The 18,275-nt window shown below is 37.9% G+C and overlaps 1 protein-coding gene across 1 annotated transcript in view; it reads right to left on the bottom strand.

Moving 5' to 3' along the window:
- The window catches only part of Spata31h1 (SPATA31 subfamily H member 1), a 31,866-nt gene extending 14,537 nt beyond the window's left edge, over positions 1–17,329 (bottom strand). The window contains exons 1-6 of the mRNA XM_071601987.1: positions 17,186–17,329; positions 4,739–4,817; positions 3,397–3,451; positions 3,108–3,203; positions 917–2,764; positions 93–100 (exon numbers count right to left, since the gene is read on the bottom strand). Of these exons, the coding sequence (XP_071458088.1) occupies positions 93–100; positions 917–2,764; positions 3,108–3,203; positions 3,397–3,451; positions 4,739–4,817; positions 17,186–17,329 (2,230 nt within the window). The remainder of the gene's footprint in view (positions 1–92; positions 101–916; positions 2,765–3,107; positions 3,204–3,396; positions 3,452–4,738; positions 4,818–17,185) is intronic.
- Positions 17,330–18,275: the final 946 nt, after the last annotated feature.

The following is an 18,275-nucleotide window of genomic DNA, read 5'->3' as shown; positions in this document are numbered from 1 at the left end:
GATCAAGCCTGTAGATTTTATAGTTGGTGTCAGCTGTCCATATTTTGCCACTTGCGGAACTAAACCTGTGGTTGTATCTACAGATTTCATACTTTGCAACCTTGGTCCTAGGACCAGGTTCTCAGATTTTAAATCTTGCAATTCTGGGGATAATTTCATAGACTCCACAATCTTAACTTGTGACACTGGCTTCACCTCCATATATTTCACACCTTCAAGCAATGATGTAGTAGTCATTACAGCAGATTCTGTGACTTGATGCAGTGGCTTTTGGTTCATTCCTACAAATTCTGTACCTTGACCTGGTTTTCCTGGGATTGTCCCCAAAGATTCCATTATTTGATGGTGTGACTCTGTCAGCTGTATAGACTTGCTCATTTTTAGCCATGTGTCAGTGGTCAACCCCATAGTTTCTGTTACTTTATGGTTTTGCCTTGGGCTCATCTCTGAATATTCCAGGACTTGACAGCATGGGCTCAACCTTGAAGGATCCATGACCTGATGAGATGTTCTTGAAGTTAACGACACAGATTCTGTGCCTTGATGCTGTGGTTGTGAAGTCATGTTCACTGAGTCTTGCACTTGGCTCTGTAACCCAGAAGTCAATTCCAAAGATTCCTTGACTTGAGATATTGGCTGTGGGGTCAAACTCTGAGATTCTATAACTTGTGACTGTGGTACTGTGATCATTCCAAAGGGCAACCCCAATGCTACGGGAGTTACCTTTACAGAACGTACAGATTGATATGATGGTGTTAGAATCATTCTTGCTGATTTTGTGATATTAGGTGGTAGCTTTGGAGGTAAAATCACAGATTCTACAACTTTTAGTGGGGCAAGAGTTGTAGGAGGGTTAAGGGAAGAAGTTAAACCAACTGGTTGAGTTGACCTTGGGGTCAAATTTGTAATTTGAGACTGTGAATCTGGGGTCAAACCCCCATATTCTGTAACATGTGGCTGTGCTAATGGAACTATCCCCATGGCATTCATGGTTTGTAATAACACCACTGGAGTTACTTTCTTATAATCCATGACTTGATGTAATGGTGTTGAGACAGTTTCCAATGGTTTTGTGTACTGATGTACTGGCTCTGGAGTAATCTTCATTTGTTCCATGGCTTGACTTTGTGACCCCGGGGTCATGCTCACTGACTCCATGACTTTATGCTGTGGCCCTGGACTCATTTCTACAGTTTGCATCACTGTCTGTTGTGGCCTTGGACTCATCTCTTCTGGTTTTATGGTTTTCTGGTCCAACAATGTGTCCATCTTCTCTAATGTTATGACTCGATGTTGTGGCTTTGGGATCGTTCTCATGGATTCTATGATATGTGGATGTGATTTGCTAGTTATCCCCATGGAATCCATGACTTGAAGCAATGCTACAGGAGTTATCTTCACATTGTCTGGGACCCGATTCCGTCTTGAGTTCATCCTCTCTGATTCCACATCTTGTTGCTGAGGACTTGGGGTTATCTCCATTGACTTGATTAATTGATTTGGTGATTTGGGGGTTATACTCATTATTTCCTTGGGCTGGATTGGTTTTACAACTTGATTTGGCAGCTGTGGAAACAAACTCATAGATTCTATCACATCTGAATGTGATTCTGGGATCATTCCCATTGAATTCATGACCTGAAGCAATGCCAATGGAGTTACCTTTAGGTTATCTGTGACTTGATATGGTAACCTTGGGGTCAGCTCCACATCAGTCACTTGTGTCTTATGCTGCTGTATCCTTTTTTCTGGAAGACCTATGACTCTCTGTTCTATACTAAGCTCTAGCACATGCTTTGGGTCCTTCTTCAATAAAGTGGCTTCTTCTTGAATTATGTTAACTCCTAAACTTCTGGGAGGTGGAGAGCCCATTGACCTAACTAAATGCTTAGATTCAAGAATTTGGGGATCATCCACAGGTTGTAACTGCTTATTTGAGATAAATGACTGTGAAATTTTTGTTTCTGTCCTATTTAATCCAGATTCCACACCAATGTTCACATGGAGCTGAAATGATGGAAGGTCTGGGGATTTATTATTGGTACTTTGCTCAGTGCTTTGATGAATAGGCATAGATAATTGAGTCTGGGTATTCTCTGGTCCAGGGACTCCTGCTTGTATTAAATAATTCAGCATTGCCCATGATTCCTTCACAGGTGAGGGCACTATTTGTTCCTGCAAAGTACAGACCTTCCAAGACATATGCCCTTCTAGCTCTCCTCTAGCCAAAGGAGAAAGCTGGAGTGGAGCCCAACCTGGGAGTTGTGGTCTCTCATCTGAAACCGAATTTGGCCCCTCATCTGCTACCAAATGACTCTTGCTCCTTTTCTTATCTTTTGTTTTCTGTTGTTGTTTGCAGTGACCTTGGGATTCAAAAATAGAGTTAATAAAAGAAGTTTGAGGCTGCAGAGATGAAAGAGCTGCCAAATTCTGAAAAAGTTCTGATTTCTCAGGCTCTGATAGCCAAAAAGGGGGCAGGGATGTGTCCTGGTTCCTGAATACAGATGATTGCTTTTGAGGAGAAACAGGTAAACCTTTGCTCTGGAATTGCCAAGTTCTTCCTTCAGAAAAGATAGGAAGGTAAGACAGGCTGGAGCTGGTGCTTGATGATCCAGAGGAGATAACATTGTCAGTAGAAAGTTCTGCCTTCATACAGTCACAACTGGGTAGAACAGCCTCCTGAGCCACAAGGATAGAGGAGGAGGAGGAGGAGGAAGAAGTCACATCCTGGGGTTCAGGCAAATCCAGTTCCATAAGACTTGATCTAAGAAATAAAGAGACAAGTTTCCAATTATTTGCTTTGGAATCAGAAGAGGAAAATGAAAAATATGTTTGGCTTCAGGGGGGATTTTGGGGGGAAAAGTTGTTTTCCCCAACATCATTTACATGTGCAAAGAGTTCTTCCACCAGGACAAAGAGAAACAACATTCCCATTCTACTCAGATATGATCCTTAAACTAGTTTGAACCCAGAATTTTGCTCACTGCCAGAACTAAGACTCTCCTTCCCTTTTGCCTCCCGCCTTTACTCTCTTCCTTCCTCCCTCTTAAATCCTTTCAAATGCTTTACCATCTTCAATCCCCCACCCAGAAACTATGTTCCCTGACCTTGCATTTTCCAAGTGTTGGAAGATATGTTGAAGACTCTTGCCCATTGACCAGAGTATATATTCCTGGGTCCAGCTCACAGGGAGTTCTGAAACACTAGATGTAACAGAATATATCAGTATAATTGAAGTGATATTAAAATACCAGTAAGCAAAACAATAAGAAACAACTTAGAAAGGAGACAACGATTACAATGAAGGAAGTTAGCATTTCAGGTATGTATTCCTAAATTTTATGATTAAGATAATTTATCATTAGTACAGGCTGAAGACAGGCTTCACTCACTCACCATGTTGGATTAGCTTCAATGCAATCCATCCTGATGTTTTCTTCCAACTGTGGAACTGGGAATAGGAGTGAAGAATCTATTAGCAAAGTGACTATTTATATCATTTAGCACAACTCCTCATTTTGCAAATATGGAAACAAAGGTGAAGTCATGCCCAAGGTTATAAAGTTAATGAGTGGTAGAGATCAGATCTCAAGTAAAAAAAAAAAAAAAAGATGTTGCCTTCATTATGTAGTAGATGTCAGCCATTGGGAAGAGGAGGAATAGCCATGGGAATAGGACATTGGAGTGGTAAAACAGAGGTCCTGATGATATGTCTTTTCCTTCAAAGGAGTCTACCCAGCATCTATGGTAGGGAAATAAAGGTTTAACAGGTCCACTTCATGTTTGAATACAGTCCTTGCTGCTCTGCACCTGTGATTTATTTATTTATTTTTGTTACCAGGGATTGAACCTAGGGGTGTTCCTAGGTTCCTAGGTTCCTAGCCACATCCTTAGCTCATTTTTTTTTTTCTTTTTTTGAGACAAGGTTTTTGCTAAATTGATTAGGGCCTTGCTAAATGGCTTTGAATTTGTAACCCTCCAGCTTCAGCCTCCAAAATTTCTGGGATTACAGGTTGTGCTACCATGTCCACCAGTGGATTATTTTTAAAAAACATGTTTCTTTCTTTTCTCTGTCTGTCATTCCTAAACTCCCATCCATAATCTAAGGGGAAACAGTATTAGCTTTCTTTCCAATCCTAGACAGAATTATCTGCCCTTGAGCACATACCCACTACAGGAACAAAGTAATTCAGATTTGGGATAGTGCCAGAAGATCTAAGAAATGACTGTCTCCCAAATTCACAAGTGAATTACAACCCAGGACAGGGAACACATGAAATATAACCTTTGTACCACCTCTTTAAAAACTCTTTGTTACCACTGATGTGGAGACTCACAGCCTCTTGGATAGGAGTCTCTGTGTTTCTCCTTGGTAGCAAACACTTCTTTTTCCTTTTTCTCAAAACTGTGTTCTCATCATTGGATTGGCATCCAGAACAAGAACCAAACTTTTAGTAAAAAAAATATATTGAAATTTCCCTCACCAAACTCTTAGTAGTGAGTCTTTGTCCATTCTCTTATGTGACCAAGTTTCTTTCCCATACTGGGCTTTGCATAAAAGTAGATGAAAAAAGGAAGCAAGAGGAAAGCCATCATGGAAGGAATTATGGAGTTGTTTATGTCTCATTGGAAGTGGAGATGCTAGAAAGAATAGGCACACTCCTTTCGTTTACATTCTCTTTTTCAACCTCCCTCTATCTGTTATTTAAAGCAGATCCACAGTTGATATATCATTAGCCTTGAACTGAAGAGTAAAGGATAGGACTTTTCTGACCTGTGGGTTTCTGGATCTTTTTCAATTTATGCTGGTTTGAAGTCTAGAGAAGCACAAAAGGAAAAAAAATAAAATTGGGTTATGTTCTAGGTTGGAGATTTATTGACAGCACATCTCACATATAGCAGATATTAATATATCTTATATATCAGATATTGATACAGCTGGCATCTATAACCATATAATTAATTACCACCTTATTTATTTAATTATGACTTTTGAGTACTTGCTAAGCCGGGTGTTGAACTACAAAGATAAATATAATTCCTATACTTTTTTAACTTATGTTAGTAAGGAAAATAGACATCTAAGCAAATAAGTTAAAATACCATGTGTAAGTGCTATAACAGAAATATAAAAATTAGGGAATGCAGAGAAGAGTGATTAGCTTCTTGTGAGAAAGGAAAAATTACTTAATAAATTTCCATTTTGTAGTAGAGTTTGAAGAATCAGCAGAAGATTTTTAGGTGAAAAAAGATCACTGCGGACAAATGGGAAAATCACTGAAAAGATCAACATATCACAGTTGTCAGGTGCACTTTTGCTAAGTTGTGGGAGATAAGGCTGAAAAGGTAGGTAGAAGCAAGATTGTGCCTAATAGTAGAATTTTAATTTTGTTCTACAGGTCATAGTTTCCCAAGAGTGGTGGGTAAATTCTAGGTTTTTTGCAAAGGTGATACAGGTCTTTTCAAAGACAGTAATAACATTTATTACCATTTTAAATAAAGCACTTATTTCTTCTCTTTAAACCTAGGCATCAGTCTCCTGAAAGTATCAAAAGAGCCTACACAACATTTAGTGGGGACTTCACTAACACTCAGGACTTAATAACACAATTTATCACTCAGCCAAATACCTTCTGGCTGCAATGGTAATTTTGAACCTTTAGACAGTTTTTAATTGATTTTCTGTTTAGTCATATATTATTTAATATATTATTTAAGAACTTATGTCCACAATGGACCATTGATTAAAAATAAGAGGCAAAAGGAAAACCAATTTTGAAATGCTGTTGAACCACGAGGCAAAGAAAAGACCACCAACTCCAATTTTAGATCAAATTAAAGCAAGCTTATATTGTGTACACAAAGAAGGCTGGCCAGCGACTGTCTCCCAAAACCAGGCTAGAGATCAGCCCAGCTCTCAGGGAAGAAGAGGTTTATATAGCACAAAAAGTTACAAAGGGGGGTGTCTTGGGAACTTGTAACTAACAGGGTTCTGGCAAACAATACAAGGGCAGATAGCAGATTAATGATCTACATGGCATGATATTTCAAGGTAGGGGTAAATTCAGATCCCAACATGAGAATTTATGAGGCACTGCTGAGGTTTCAGAGAGGGTTATTATCTGGTCAAGGAGACCCAGTCATGGGTGAGTTCAGAGCATGGGCAGGAATTTCAAACAAGTTTAAACATCAGGTTGTCAGGCCAAATAGAAATCTTAGTATTTTATAGTAAAAAAGAAATGAACTTTTTATAACTTTGTAACAAGATGATTCCCAAGCTTAAGATGGAATTTGGTTGGGTTCATCAATGCAGATTAATATACTTAAAAATTATGAATATATGTATGAAATACATATACTAGAGTATATACATACACACATATATGATATATACATTTTACATATATGCCTTTATATAACCTTTGTACCACCTCTTTAAAAACTCTTTACCACTGATGTGAAATGTATATGTACATATATATAGAGAGAGAGTGAAGTATATATGTATATATAGATATGTATATATGTGTGTATATAATTTATATTTATATAAAGCCAGAAAACAGGGGCTGGGGTTGTAGCTCAGCAGTAGAGTGCTCACCTACCACATGTGAGGCCTTGGGTTCAATCCTTAGCACCACATAAAAAGAAATAAATAAAGGTATTGTGTCCAACTATACCTAAAAAAATAAATTAAAAAAAAAATAAAGACAGAAAACAACAGAATTATATTCTTTAATGTGCTAAAAGAAAATAAATACCTACCTAGACTTTTTTTTTTTTTTTTTTTATTAAACAAGTGTTTCATCTCTGAACTACATCCCCATCAATCCCCTTTTATTTTAATTTTATTTATTTAAGTTTTTGGTATTGGGGATTGAACCCAGGGGCACTTTACTACTGGGCTCTATCCCCATTCCTTTTTTAATTTTTTGAGACATGTTCTTGCTAAGTTGCTGAGAGCCCCGCTAAATTGCTGAGGCTAGCCTTGAACTTGTGATCCTCTTGGTTCAGCCTCTCAGGTTGCTGGTATTCTATAGGTGTATGCCACCATGCCCAGCTAGACTTTTATACTAGTGAAATTACCCTTCAAATTTGAAGGTGAAATAGAGTAATAAACAACAACAACAAAGAGAAATAGAATAAAAAGCAAACTACATAGTATGTTTAATTGATCTGGCTAAAGCTTCCAGAAAAATGTTGAATAGAAATTGTGAAAGCAGGATTTACTCCAAGAATGCAACATAAAAAAAAAAAAAATATCTAGGCTGGAGTTGTGGCTCAATGGTACAGCGATTGCCTGGCATGCGTGAGACCCTGGGTTCAATCCTCAGGGCCGCATATAAATAAATAAATAAAATAATAAAAGATCCATTGACAAGTAAAAAAAAAATCAATGTAATATTATAATATAAATGGGAAAATATGATTGGCCCATTCACATAAAAATAGTAAACAAACTAGGAATAGAAAGAAATTTCCTCAACATGATGGACGACTTTGCAATGGATCAGCAGTTTATGCTTCCCCACCCTGCTTTCCAAATAAATGTTTAAGTCCTAAGCCCTGAGGTAATATTATTAATATGTAGGTCCTTTGTAGGTGATTAGGTCATGAGGTGGGATTAGTGTCCTTATAAAGTGGATTCCAAAGTTATCCCCCACCCTTTCTGCCATGTACAGACATTAGGAGGTAGGCAGTCAACAACTAAGAAAGGGCCCTCACCATGCTGGCACCCTGATCTTGAACTTCCCAGACTCCACAGTATGTCAAATAAATTTCTGTTACTTGTAAGCCACTTAGCATTTTGTTATAGGAACTTATGCAAAGACAGAAATTGGTTTTCAAGTAGGTGTACCAGGGTAATGAATACCTGAAAGTATGTAATAGGAAGAGGTGGGAAGAGTTCTGAAGTTCCTGCTAGAAAAATTCCACTTTGATATGAATAGACCTACAAAAGTGATTCTGTTGAGAGTTCAGAAAGAAAAAGTAGAAGAGTTGTAGAGAAAGCTTCCATCAGCATCATATTTCTATGCTGACAGAAATATGGACACTAGAAGCTGGGATTGTGGCTCAGCGGTAGAGCGCTCGCCTAGCATGGGCGGGACCCCGTTCGATCCTCAGCACCACATAAAAATAAAAGGCATTGTGTTGTTCCATCTACACCTAAAAAAAAATAAATACATATTTAAAAAAAAGATACTAAACTTCATGTAAAACTTTAAAAAAAAGAAAGAAAGAAATATGGACAGTAAAGACCATTCTTGATGATTTCTCAGATAGAAATGAGCAACAGATTATTGGACAAAGATGAAAAGGTGGCAAATAACTTGGCTGAGTTGTGTCCATGTTCTTGTGTTTTATGGAAAATTTTTGTTTCTTTGAACGTCAAAAAAACTTAGAATTTAATGAATGATTAGAGATATCAGTTATTGTAATGAGATGAAAAAGAGGGATTGCTTCTGCTCCTAGGAGGATTGGATTACCTTGATTCTAAAATCTTATGAAGACATTACCAGAGAGGAATACTACAGGTCAATCTTTTTCATGGACATAGATGCAGAAACCCCAAACAAAATATCAGCAAACTGAATCCAGTAACATATAAAAAATATTATGAATGACATCAAGAAAGTGTTTTATTTATTCTAGGAATTCACAGTTGGGTTTTTGTTGTTGTTGTTTTGTTGTTGTTGTTGTTTTCAGGAGGTGGATACTGGGGACTAAAACCCAGCAACACTCTCCTGAGCTACATCCCCAGCCCTTTTTATTTTTTAGTTTGAGTCAGGGTCTACTAAGTTGTTTAGGGTCTCTCCAAGTTGATCTAGGTGCCTCAAATTTGTGATCTTTCTGCCTCAAATTGCTCAGATTAGAAGTGTAAACCACTACCTAGCCCACAGTTGGTTTGTTATTTTATTTTATCTATATATTATTATTAATTGGTACTGGGGATTGAAATCAGGTACACTTGACCACTGAGCCACATCCCCAGCCCTATTTTGTATTTTGTTAAGAGACAGGATCTCACTAAGTTGCTCAGCGCCTTGCTTTTTGCTGATGCTGGCATTGAACTCACAGTTCTCCTGCATGCGTGTGCCACTACACGCACCGGTTTATTATTTTAAAATCTCTGTTTAATTCAGCAAATTGATAGAATTAACAAAGAAAACCATATGACCATCTCCATAGAGGTAGGAAAAGTACTTAATAAAACATAAGCGTTTTATAAAGTGATAAAAATGTCAATTTAATTTAATTTTGGTACTAGGGATTGAATCTAAGAGTGCTTAACCACTGAGCAACATCCCCAACACTTTGTACTTATTATTTTGAGAAAGGGTCTTGCAAAGTTGGTTAGGGCCTTGCTAAAGGCTGGCTTTGAACTTGTAATCCTTCTGCCTCAGCCTCCCGAGTCACTGGGATTATGGGTGTGCACTAAAATTTTAAAATTTAAAAAAGGAAAAAATTAACACTCATACTAAAACTCTTAGCAAAATAGAAAAAGGAACTTCCTTAATTTGACAATGTTGAAAAAATGTATAACAACATTATATATAAATAGGGAATTATTAAAAACTTTCCTTTACACACAAAAAGGAGATCTCCACTATACCAGTACTATCCAACACTGTACTGGAAGTCCCAATCATTCAACAAGGTGAAAGAAAGAAAAAGCATAAGGATTGGAAAGGAAAAATAAAATTGTTATTTATATGTGATACAATTATATGGAATATTTTTCAAAAACCTACAGATAAATAATTAGAATTGATAAACAAATTTAGCAAGACCTCTAGGTAGAAGATCAACATAGAAAAATTTATTGTACTTCCAAGTTTCAGCATTATCTAGAAAATGACATTTAAGAATCCACACCAATCCACACCACCTCCTGATGTTATCATCACCTTTCAGATAACTAATCCTTCCCCCAAAAAACTAATTCTGATATGTTTGATACAACTTCCCCACTGTCTTACTTCATTTTCTGTTACTTGAACAGAATAAATGTGACTGATTAATTTATAGAGAAAAGAGATTTATTTTGGCCCACAGTTCTGGATGTCCAAGAGCATGGTGTCAGCATCTTCTCAGCTTCCAGTGAAGTCCTCATACAACTTCAACTCACGGCAGAAGAGCAAGTGGATGTATGTAGAAAAGAAACACAGAGCAGATGGGGGTGGGTAACTCCCCTGATAGCTAATCAGTCCTGAGAGAGTGAGAACTCATTCCTGTGAGAATTTATCCAGTCTAGTGAGAAAGACATAAATTTCTCTAAAGGCCCTACCTCCCAATGCTGCTACTTTGCTAACCAAATTTCAAAACAGATATTTAAGCAGGAATACACCACATCCTAACCATACCACCTAATTAGAAAAAAAAAAAAAAAGCAACAGAACCTGTCAAATGACAACATGTGCATTTGACATTTGACCAGTAAACTATTGACTGCAAAATCTAGGGGCCAACAATGTATTTCCTCAACACTTTGATGGAAAGAATAATAGAAAAATGGAGTATCTAAAAATTAGAAGAAAGAAATGCATGAATAGTTTTTTTCTTTCTTTTTTTGGTACTGGGGATTGAATCTAGGGGCATTTAGCCACTGAACCACATCCCCAGCCCTTTTTATTATTTTTATTTATTTTATTTTATTTTTATTTTGAGACAATTTCTTGCTAAATTGCTTAGGGCCTAGCTAAATTGCTGAGACTGGCTTTGAACTTGTGATCCTCCTGCCTCAGTCTCCCAAAGCTGCTGAGATTACACATGTGTACTACCACATCCGGCACCAAACAATCTTAATATGTGGTGTTGAGTCACACAGACTCTAATAATTTATGTCACTTATAAGACAATTGGAATTTTAATACTGATGGGTTTTGATGATATTAAAGAATTATTGTTAATTTTTAACATGTAATAATGGTATTACAATTCAGGGTTTTGTTTTGTTCTGAGATAGACACTCACCGTTACTCAGGTTGGCCTTAAACTCTTGGCCTTTAGAGATCATTCTGACTCAGCCTCCCAAGTAGTTGGGATTATAGACAGGTACCAACCATTACCTGACTTATTAGGTACTTTTTTTTTTCCCTTCCCTGAAGTACTAGAGATTGAACCCAGGGCCTCACACATGCTAAGCAAGTGCTCTACCAGTGAGCTAAATTTCATCTCTGTCCACCCCTGCACCCCACCCCACCCCACCCCTGACACCTTTTAAAATTTTGAGATAGTCTCACTCAGTCACATAGACTGGCCTGGAACTTGAGTACCTGGGATTATCAGTGTGCATCACCACATCTGACTTGATCAAGCTTTTTTGGAGAGCCTTTATCTTTTAGATACACAAACTATAACATTTATAAATGAAATTTTATAATCTGAAATTTGCTTCAAAATAATGTGGCAAAAGAGTTGAAATTGGACAATTGCCATTGAGATTCATTTATACACTTTCGTGTGCTTTTGATTTGTTTGAAAATTTCCTTTAAAAATGAAAAAAAAATTTCTGGGTATTGTGGCACAAGCCTGTATTCCCAGACTCTTGGGAGGCTGAAGCAAATTTTAGACCAGCCTTGGCAACTTAGCAAAACCCTGTCTTAAAATAAAAAATTAAAAAAATTAGAGATGTACCTCTGTGGTAAAGCACCCCTGGGTTCAATCCTCAGTACCCACCCACCACCAATAAATAAATAATATTTTAAAAATAAAAAAAAAATCATTTGCTATATAGTTTACAGAAACCATCTATTGACAGCTAAATATTATTGAGAGAAATCAAGAAGTACATAAACAAGACGAACACATTCATGAACTGGAAAACTCATTTTTAGGATGTCAGTTATCCCTAATCTGAACTATAAATTCAATGCAACTCAATCAAAATCCCCTACATGCTATGTGTGACAATTAACAAGACCAAAATGTTTATGGAAATGCCAGACCTATTAAAAAAGATCAAAGTTGGAAGTCTTATAGGAGTAAATATCAAGACACTACAAAGCTACAATATTGAAGACAGGGAGGTTTTGGTAAAAAGATAAAGACCAATCTAAGAAAAAAAAAAGTCCTGAAATAGATCCACACATATACATTTACCAGATTTATGACAGTGTCACCAATGTAACTCAATGAGAAAATGCTGATCTTTTCAATAGATAGTGCTAGAGGAAAGGGATGGGATAGAGTGCTATATCCTCAGTCCTTTTATTTTTATTTATTTATTTTTGTGTATGTTGTGCTGGGGATTGAACCCAGGGCTTTGTGCATGTGAGCCAAGCACTCTACCAACTGAGCTATTATTGCCCCAGTCCTCTTTTATTTTGTTTTGAGATAGAGTAATCAAGACAATATTTAATTCAGTATTATTCAGTATTATTGAAAATTCAAGGCCAGGCATAGTGGTACACACCTATAATCCCAGTCACTTGGGAGGTTGAGACAGGAATATCACAAGTTTGAAGCCAGCCTGGGCAATTTAGCAAGACCCTGTCTCAAAAGTAAAAAATAAGCTGGGGCTGTAGCTCAGTGGTAAAGCACTTGCTTCACATGTGTGAGGCACTGGGATCGATCCTCAGCACCATATAAAAATAAATAAAGATACTGCATGTTCATCTACAACTAAAAAAAATAAATAAAGTAAAAAATAAAACAGAGATGTAACTCAATGGTAGAGCATCCCTGGATTCATTCCCTAGTACTGCCAAAAAAAGTTAAGAAATGCTACTGTAAGCAGTGAGGTACTAAGAGACTTAGTTACTTGTAGCAGAGTGATAGTATTGGCTTTGGGGATTTTGTGTATGTCATTTTGTTTTGTAAGGGCAGGGTCTAACCTAAGCTGTAAAAAAAAAAAAAAAAAGTTCACAGGAAACCAGTTAGGGAACTGTAAATAGTTAAAGAATAAAGTCTTAGTTAAGAGTAACACTAAAGCCAGGCATGGTGGTGCACACCTGTAATCCTAGTGGCTAGGGAGGTTGAGGCGATGATCTTGAGAAACTGAGGGGACCCTTGTTCTTGGAAAACCCACAGTGTTACTAGGCACATAGTTACCCTGCTGAGTCATTTATCCGTGAATAACTGGAAAGGCCTGAGGAGCCAGATATCTCTGACTGCAGTGCCAGAAGTTGGTTCTTTACTCAGCAATGCAAGTTCCTAGAAAGACCAAAGAATGCTTGAGGCCTAAGTTCTGACTGTAATGACCTACAGCAACAACCAATCAGCGTGAGACAGGGAAGATATCTGGAATGCCAGGCAGCCCTCCTAGTAGTTTTGGTGATTGATAACATGATTAGGAAACCCTGCAGTTTAGTATATCCACTCTTGCAACCACTGGAGGCCTAAACCAATCAGTTTAAACATATCCACCATTTGAACTAATCAATCACCCTTACCTGACTTGTTCTTGCCAATGAATGTGCTAATCAATGTTAAGAGTTGTTGTTTGATTTTCCTGCGGTGTGAAATGATTTGCTGTGTGATACTGTGACGCATAGAGTATCCCCCAAAACCTATAAATCCTCACTGAACTAAGGCCTGGACTCACTCCTCGGGACCGCTGCGTGGAAACAGTTGTGAGTCCAGGCTCGAATTTGCAATAAAGACTCTTGTGTGACTGCATCTGATTCGGCTCCTTGGAGGTCTATTGAGGTCCCATGAATCTGGTATAACAATCTGAGGCAGGAGGATGGAGAGAGTTCAAAGCCAGCCTCAGCAATGGTGAGGCTCTAAGCAACTCAGTGAGATCCTGTCTCTAAATAAAATACAAAATAGGACTGGGGATGTGGCTCAGTGGTTGAGTGCCTCTTAGTTCAATCCCTGTTATCCACCCCCACCTCCCCCCCTCCAAAAAAAAAAAAAAAAAGAGTAACACTAGATCTGGATTGCTGTATTTGAGAGATGTGTTGGAGAAGGAAATTGAAAAGACTTTGAGACTTTGTGGTCCTGTAACAGTGGTCCACTTTATGCTTTGAATATAGCCCTCGCTGCTCTGCCACTTCAACTTATTTTTAAAATGGAAAGTTTCTTTCTCTTGTTCCTCCCTAATCTTAAGGGAAACAGGATTACCTTTCTTTACCAACCTAAGCAGATTTATCTCTCCTTGAGTACACACCTACCATAGGAACAAAGTAATCCAGACTTTGGGGATGATACCAGAAGATCTCAGAAATGACTATCTCCCAAATAAACAAGTGAATTACAACTCCAGACAGAGACATGTGGGAATGTAGTCTTTTAGTCACCTCTATAAAAGCTCCCTGTTCCTGCTGATGAGAAGAATCACAGCCTTTGGGACTGGCATCCTCTGTGTTTCTCTGCTAGCAAAGCAATAAACCTTCTTTCTCCTTTTTCTCAAAACTGTGTCTTTGTTATTGGATTGGCATTGGAGACAAGGATCAAGCTTTCAGCAACAATCTAATACTTTTTTTTTGATACCAGATATTGAATTCAGGGCACTTAACCACTGAGCACTGAGCCACATTTCCAACCCTTTTTATTTTGAGGCAGGGTCTCACGAAATTTCTTAGCCTTGCTAAATTGCTGAGGCTGGCTTTGTACTTGTGATCCTCAGCCTCTTGAGCTGCTGGGATTACAGACAGCACCACTATGTGGGACTCAATACATCTTTATCTCCAACATCTACAATCTATGCTGGTATTGCCCTTTTTTATGATGATGGAAATATTCTATGTCCATCCTGTTCAATATTATGGCCTCTAGACACATGTGAGCATTTGAAGTATAGTTAGTGCATTTGATTCAATTTTAATCAATTTAAATGTGTCTAGAGGATATTATATTGGACATCAGAGGTCTAAATGATTAATTGAGACACCTGATGAGTATCTCCTAAAGTTTATAAGCACTTCCAATGTCATACAGGTTGAGCATCCCTAATCTGAAAATCCCAAATCTGAAATGCTCCAAAATATAAAACTTTTTGAAAGCCAATGTGATGCCACAAGTGGAAAATTCCACACCATGAAACTTTTTGTTATCTAAAATATTGTATAAAAGGATCTTCAGGCTATGTGAATAAAATGTATAGGAAACATAAGTGAATTTCCTATTTAGCTTTGGGTCCAATCCCTAGGATAACTCTATGTTTATGTAAATATTTCAAAAATCCCCCAAAACTTTCAAATTCCAGAACACTTATAGTCTTAAGCATTTTGGATAAAGTATACTCAACCTATAGATCATTTTTTGCACCCCACTGCACTCCTAATGTTCCCATGTTTAAAATGTTATGATCTTGCCAAGCATGGTGGCACACACCTATAATCCCAACGGCTCAGGAAGCTGAGGCAGGAGGATCACAATTTCAGAGCTAACCTCGAAGCTTAACTAGGCCCTAAGTAACTTAGCAAGACTCTGTCTCAAAAAAAAAAAAAAGGGAGGGGGTCTATGGATGTGGCTCACTGGTTAAGCACCTCTGGGTTTAATCTCTGATACCAAAAAAAGGAAAAAAGAAAGAAAAGAAAAAAACCCAAACAAACAAAAATTAAAATGTCATGATCTTGACAATCTTTCAGGGTTAAAATTGAGAAGCAATTTATTCATTTCCTAACATATGTGAAGCACTTACTATACACACCAAGCCATACACTAAATTAATGCAGTTCTTATAAGAAATGATAACATTTATAATTAACTCTTTGCATCAGGAAAATGTTTAGTCCCTTCTCCTTCTGCCTCACCTCCGACCTCCCACAACCAAACATTCACTCTCCTCTCTTCCTCATTCCCTTTCATTTGTTCCTGCGAGCAGAGATTTTTGTGTCTTCCATTTACTGCTGTACCCATCATGCCTAGAGGAGTGCATATGGTGGTGGAGGTGGGCGATAAGTGTTTGGGAAATGAATCCATGTCTTCTTCCTGCTCTGATCATTTTATTTCCTCCCTCTTTCCCACCAACCATTAACATAACTTATCTATGTCAGAAAACTACCATAAATTTACAGGAGATATTTAAAGCCTTGTTCTCAAAGTTTGGTCCTCTGTCCAACTGCTGCGGCATCACCTGGGAGCTTGTTAGAAATTCAGGATCTCAACCCCCTACACCAGAATAACTAAATCAGAACATACTTTTTTAAATAAGCCCTCCCCAAGGTGATTTGTATGCATATTAAAATTGGAGAAACACTGCTCTAAAATGCAGATTTAAGTGCATTTTTACCTAGCTTTAAAAATCTTTAAAATTTCTTTTAATTGTATATACAATCATGTTTGTGCAAAATATTCAACCAGCATTTAAAACCCTGTCCACTTTCTACCCTTTTCTCTCATTGCATTCTCTGAACTTCAACATGCCCTTCAGTTTAGTGTCCTCATCTCTTCTAAAACACATCAATCTTTTTCTCCTTCCCACGCTTTTCCCCAGTCTATTCCCTCCTGAAAAGAGTCTTACATCACCCTCCTCCCTCCTCCATCCACAACATTCACCTTCAAAATGCTACCTTTCCTCTGAAGCACAACTCACCCTGAGGTTTTCCAGAAGGGATTTTATAGATTAGCCTACCTCCCATGTCTTCAGCAATAGTCAAACCTCTTTCCTCTCTCTCTCTCTCTCTCTCTCTTTCTCTTTTTTTTTTTTTTTTTTTTGAGACAATCTCGCTAAGTTGTTTAGGGTCTCATTAAATTGCTGAGACTGGCTTTGAACTTGCAATCCTGCCTCAGCCTCCCCAGCTGCTAGGATTACAGGTGTGAGTCACTCATCCAGCCCTCACCCCCTCTTTACTCCTTTTTTTAAAAAAAAAAAATTAAATTGTAGATGGACACAATATCTCTATTTTATTTATTTATTTTTATGTGGTACTGAGGATTGAACACAGTGGCTCACACATATAAGGCAAGTGCTCTGCTGCTGAGCTAGGGCCCCAGCACCCTCTCTTTTGTAACATTCTATTTCCTTGAAGTCATGTATCTGTCTAAATGTCTCCCCCACTTCATCTCAAGCTCCTGGAGAGTGGGGATGGTGTTTTATTTTTCCTCAATGTTAGCACATGGCCATATATAAAAGGTGCACTATCTTGTTAAAATGAATCGAAGGGTAAAGGCTCTGTAGTAATCTCTGGGAAGACATTCATAGGCATTGTCTCAGTTCCCCTCTCCCCTCTATCCAATTCCTCCCACAGCCCACAGAAAGGAGCAGTGAGTTTCAAGGAAGAGTTACATCACATACCTCTGAGTCTGTCTCAGCTGCCACCTGCTTCCAACCCCTGCACCTAGAAAACAGTACCCAGACCCCACTAACAAGGAAACTAAATAATAGTAGAAGGCTGAGATATGGTGGCAGTGGAATAGCCAGTCCCCAAATTGGCGCCATTACTCAACCCCATGCCCTTCTCAACCAAAGTTTTCTGCCTCAAGACTGGGCCTCCATATGACATCACAATAGGAATTCCAAGGTGAATCTGACAGGATCCAGCCAATGTGCATGCTCTGACACCATCTGCTGCCCCTTCCTGCACTGCCCAGGGCTCTGCTGTGACAGTCAAAGAACAGGGAAGGACTCATTTACCACTCTCCTAGGATTAGGCTGGACAACTTGTCATTATGTAGAGTATAATGAGGCAGAGTTTCAAAGGAGCAGATCTTCCAAGTGGTTTGTTCTTCCCCACAGACATTTTCTCTCAAGCCAATCACTCCCTAAAGAGTCAGGTGTGGGGTCATATGTTCCAAACTACTATGCACAACTTTAATGCTCTAATATAAATTAATTAATTAATTAAAATAAAACTTACAAAACAAAAATGCAGGGTCAAATAAATCTAAGAAAGCTAGGATAGTTGAAGTAGGTACTTTCAGAAAATTTGAAGAACATGATTTCCTGAGTCCATGGCTTGACACATTTCCTAGCTGCTGTTGTACCAAAACAGAAGAAATGTCACAGAGGGAGATGAAATAATTTTAGAGGATCATTCTACCCCAGAACGTATGGTCTCATTTTCAAGTCTATATCACTTATTTTACCATCACTTATTTTACCCTCAGAGGTGACTGGCTTCTCTAAGGTTAATGCACTGCAAACAAAATTTATAAGGAATCAGTTTTTATTATAATTAAGATTAATAAAACTGATTTGAACATTCTCTTTTCTTATGAGAACATTAATTTAGAAAATCAATCCAATGAACTATTGAATAGCAGACATTATTTTATTTTATTTGGTACTGGGGATTGAACCCAGGGATGCTTAACCACTAACACACTGTTTGAGAATTCAGACATGGTCTCTTAAAGAGTTTCAGTCTACAAAGGCAACTTAAATA

Source organism: Marmota flaviventris, chromosome 14 (genome assembly GCF_047511675.1).
Source record: "Marmota flaviventris isolate mMarFla1 chromosome 14, mMarFla1.hap1, whole genome shotgun sequence".
Classification (NCBI taxonomy): domain Eukaryota; kingdom Metazoa; phylum Chordata; class Mammalia; order Rodentia; family Sciuridae; genus Marmota; species Marmota flaviventris.
Note: the sequence above shows the minus strand (reverse complement) of the source record. Positions and strands in the feature narration are given on the sequence as shown.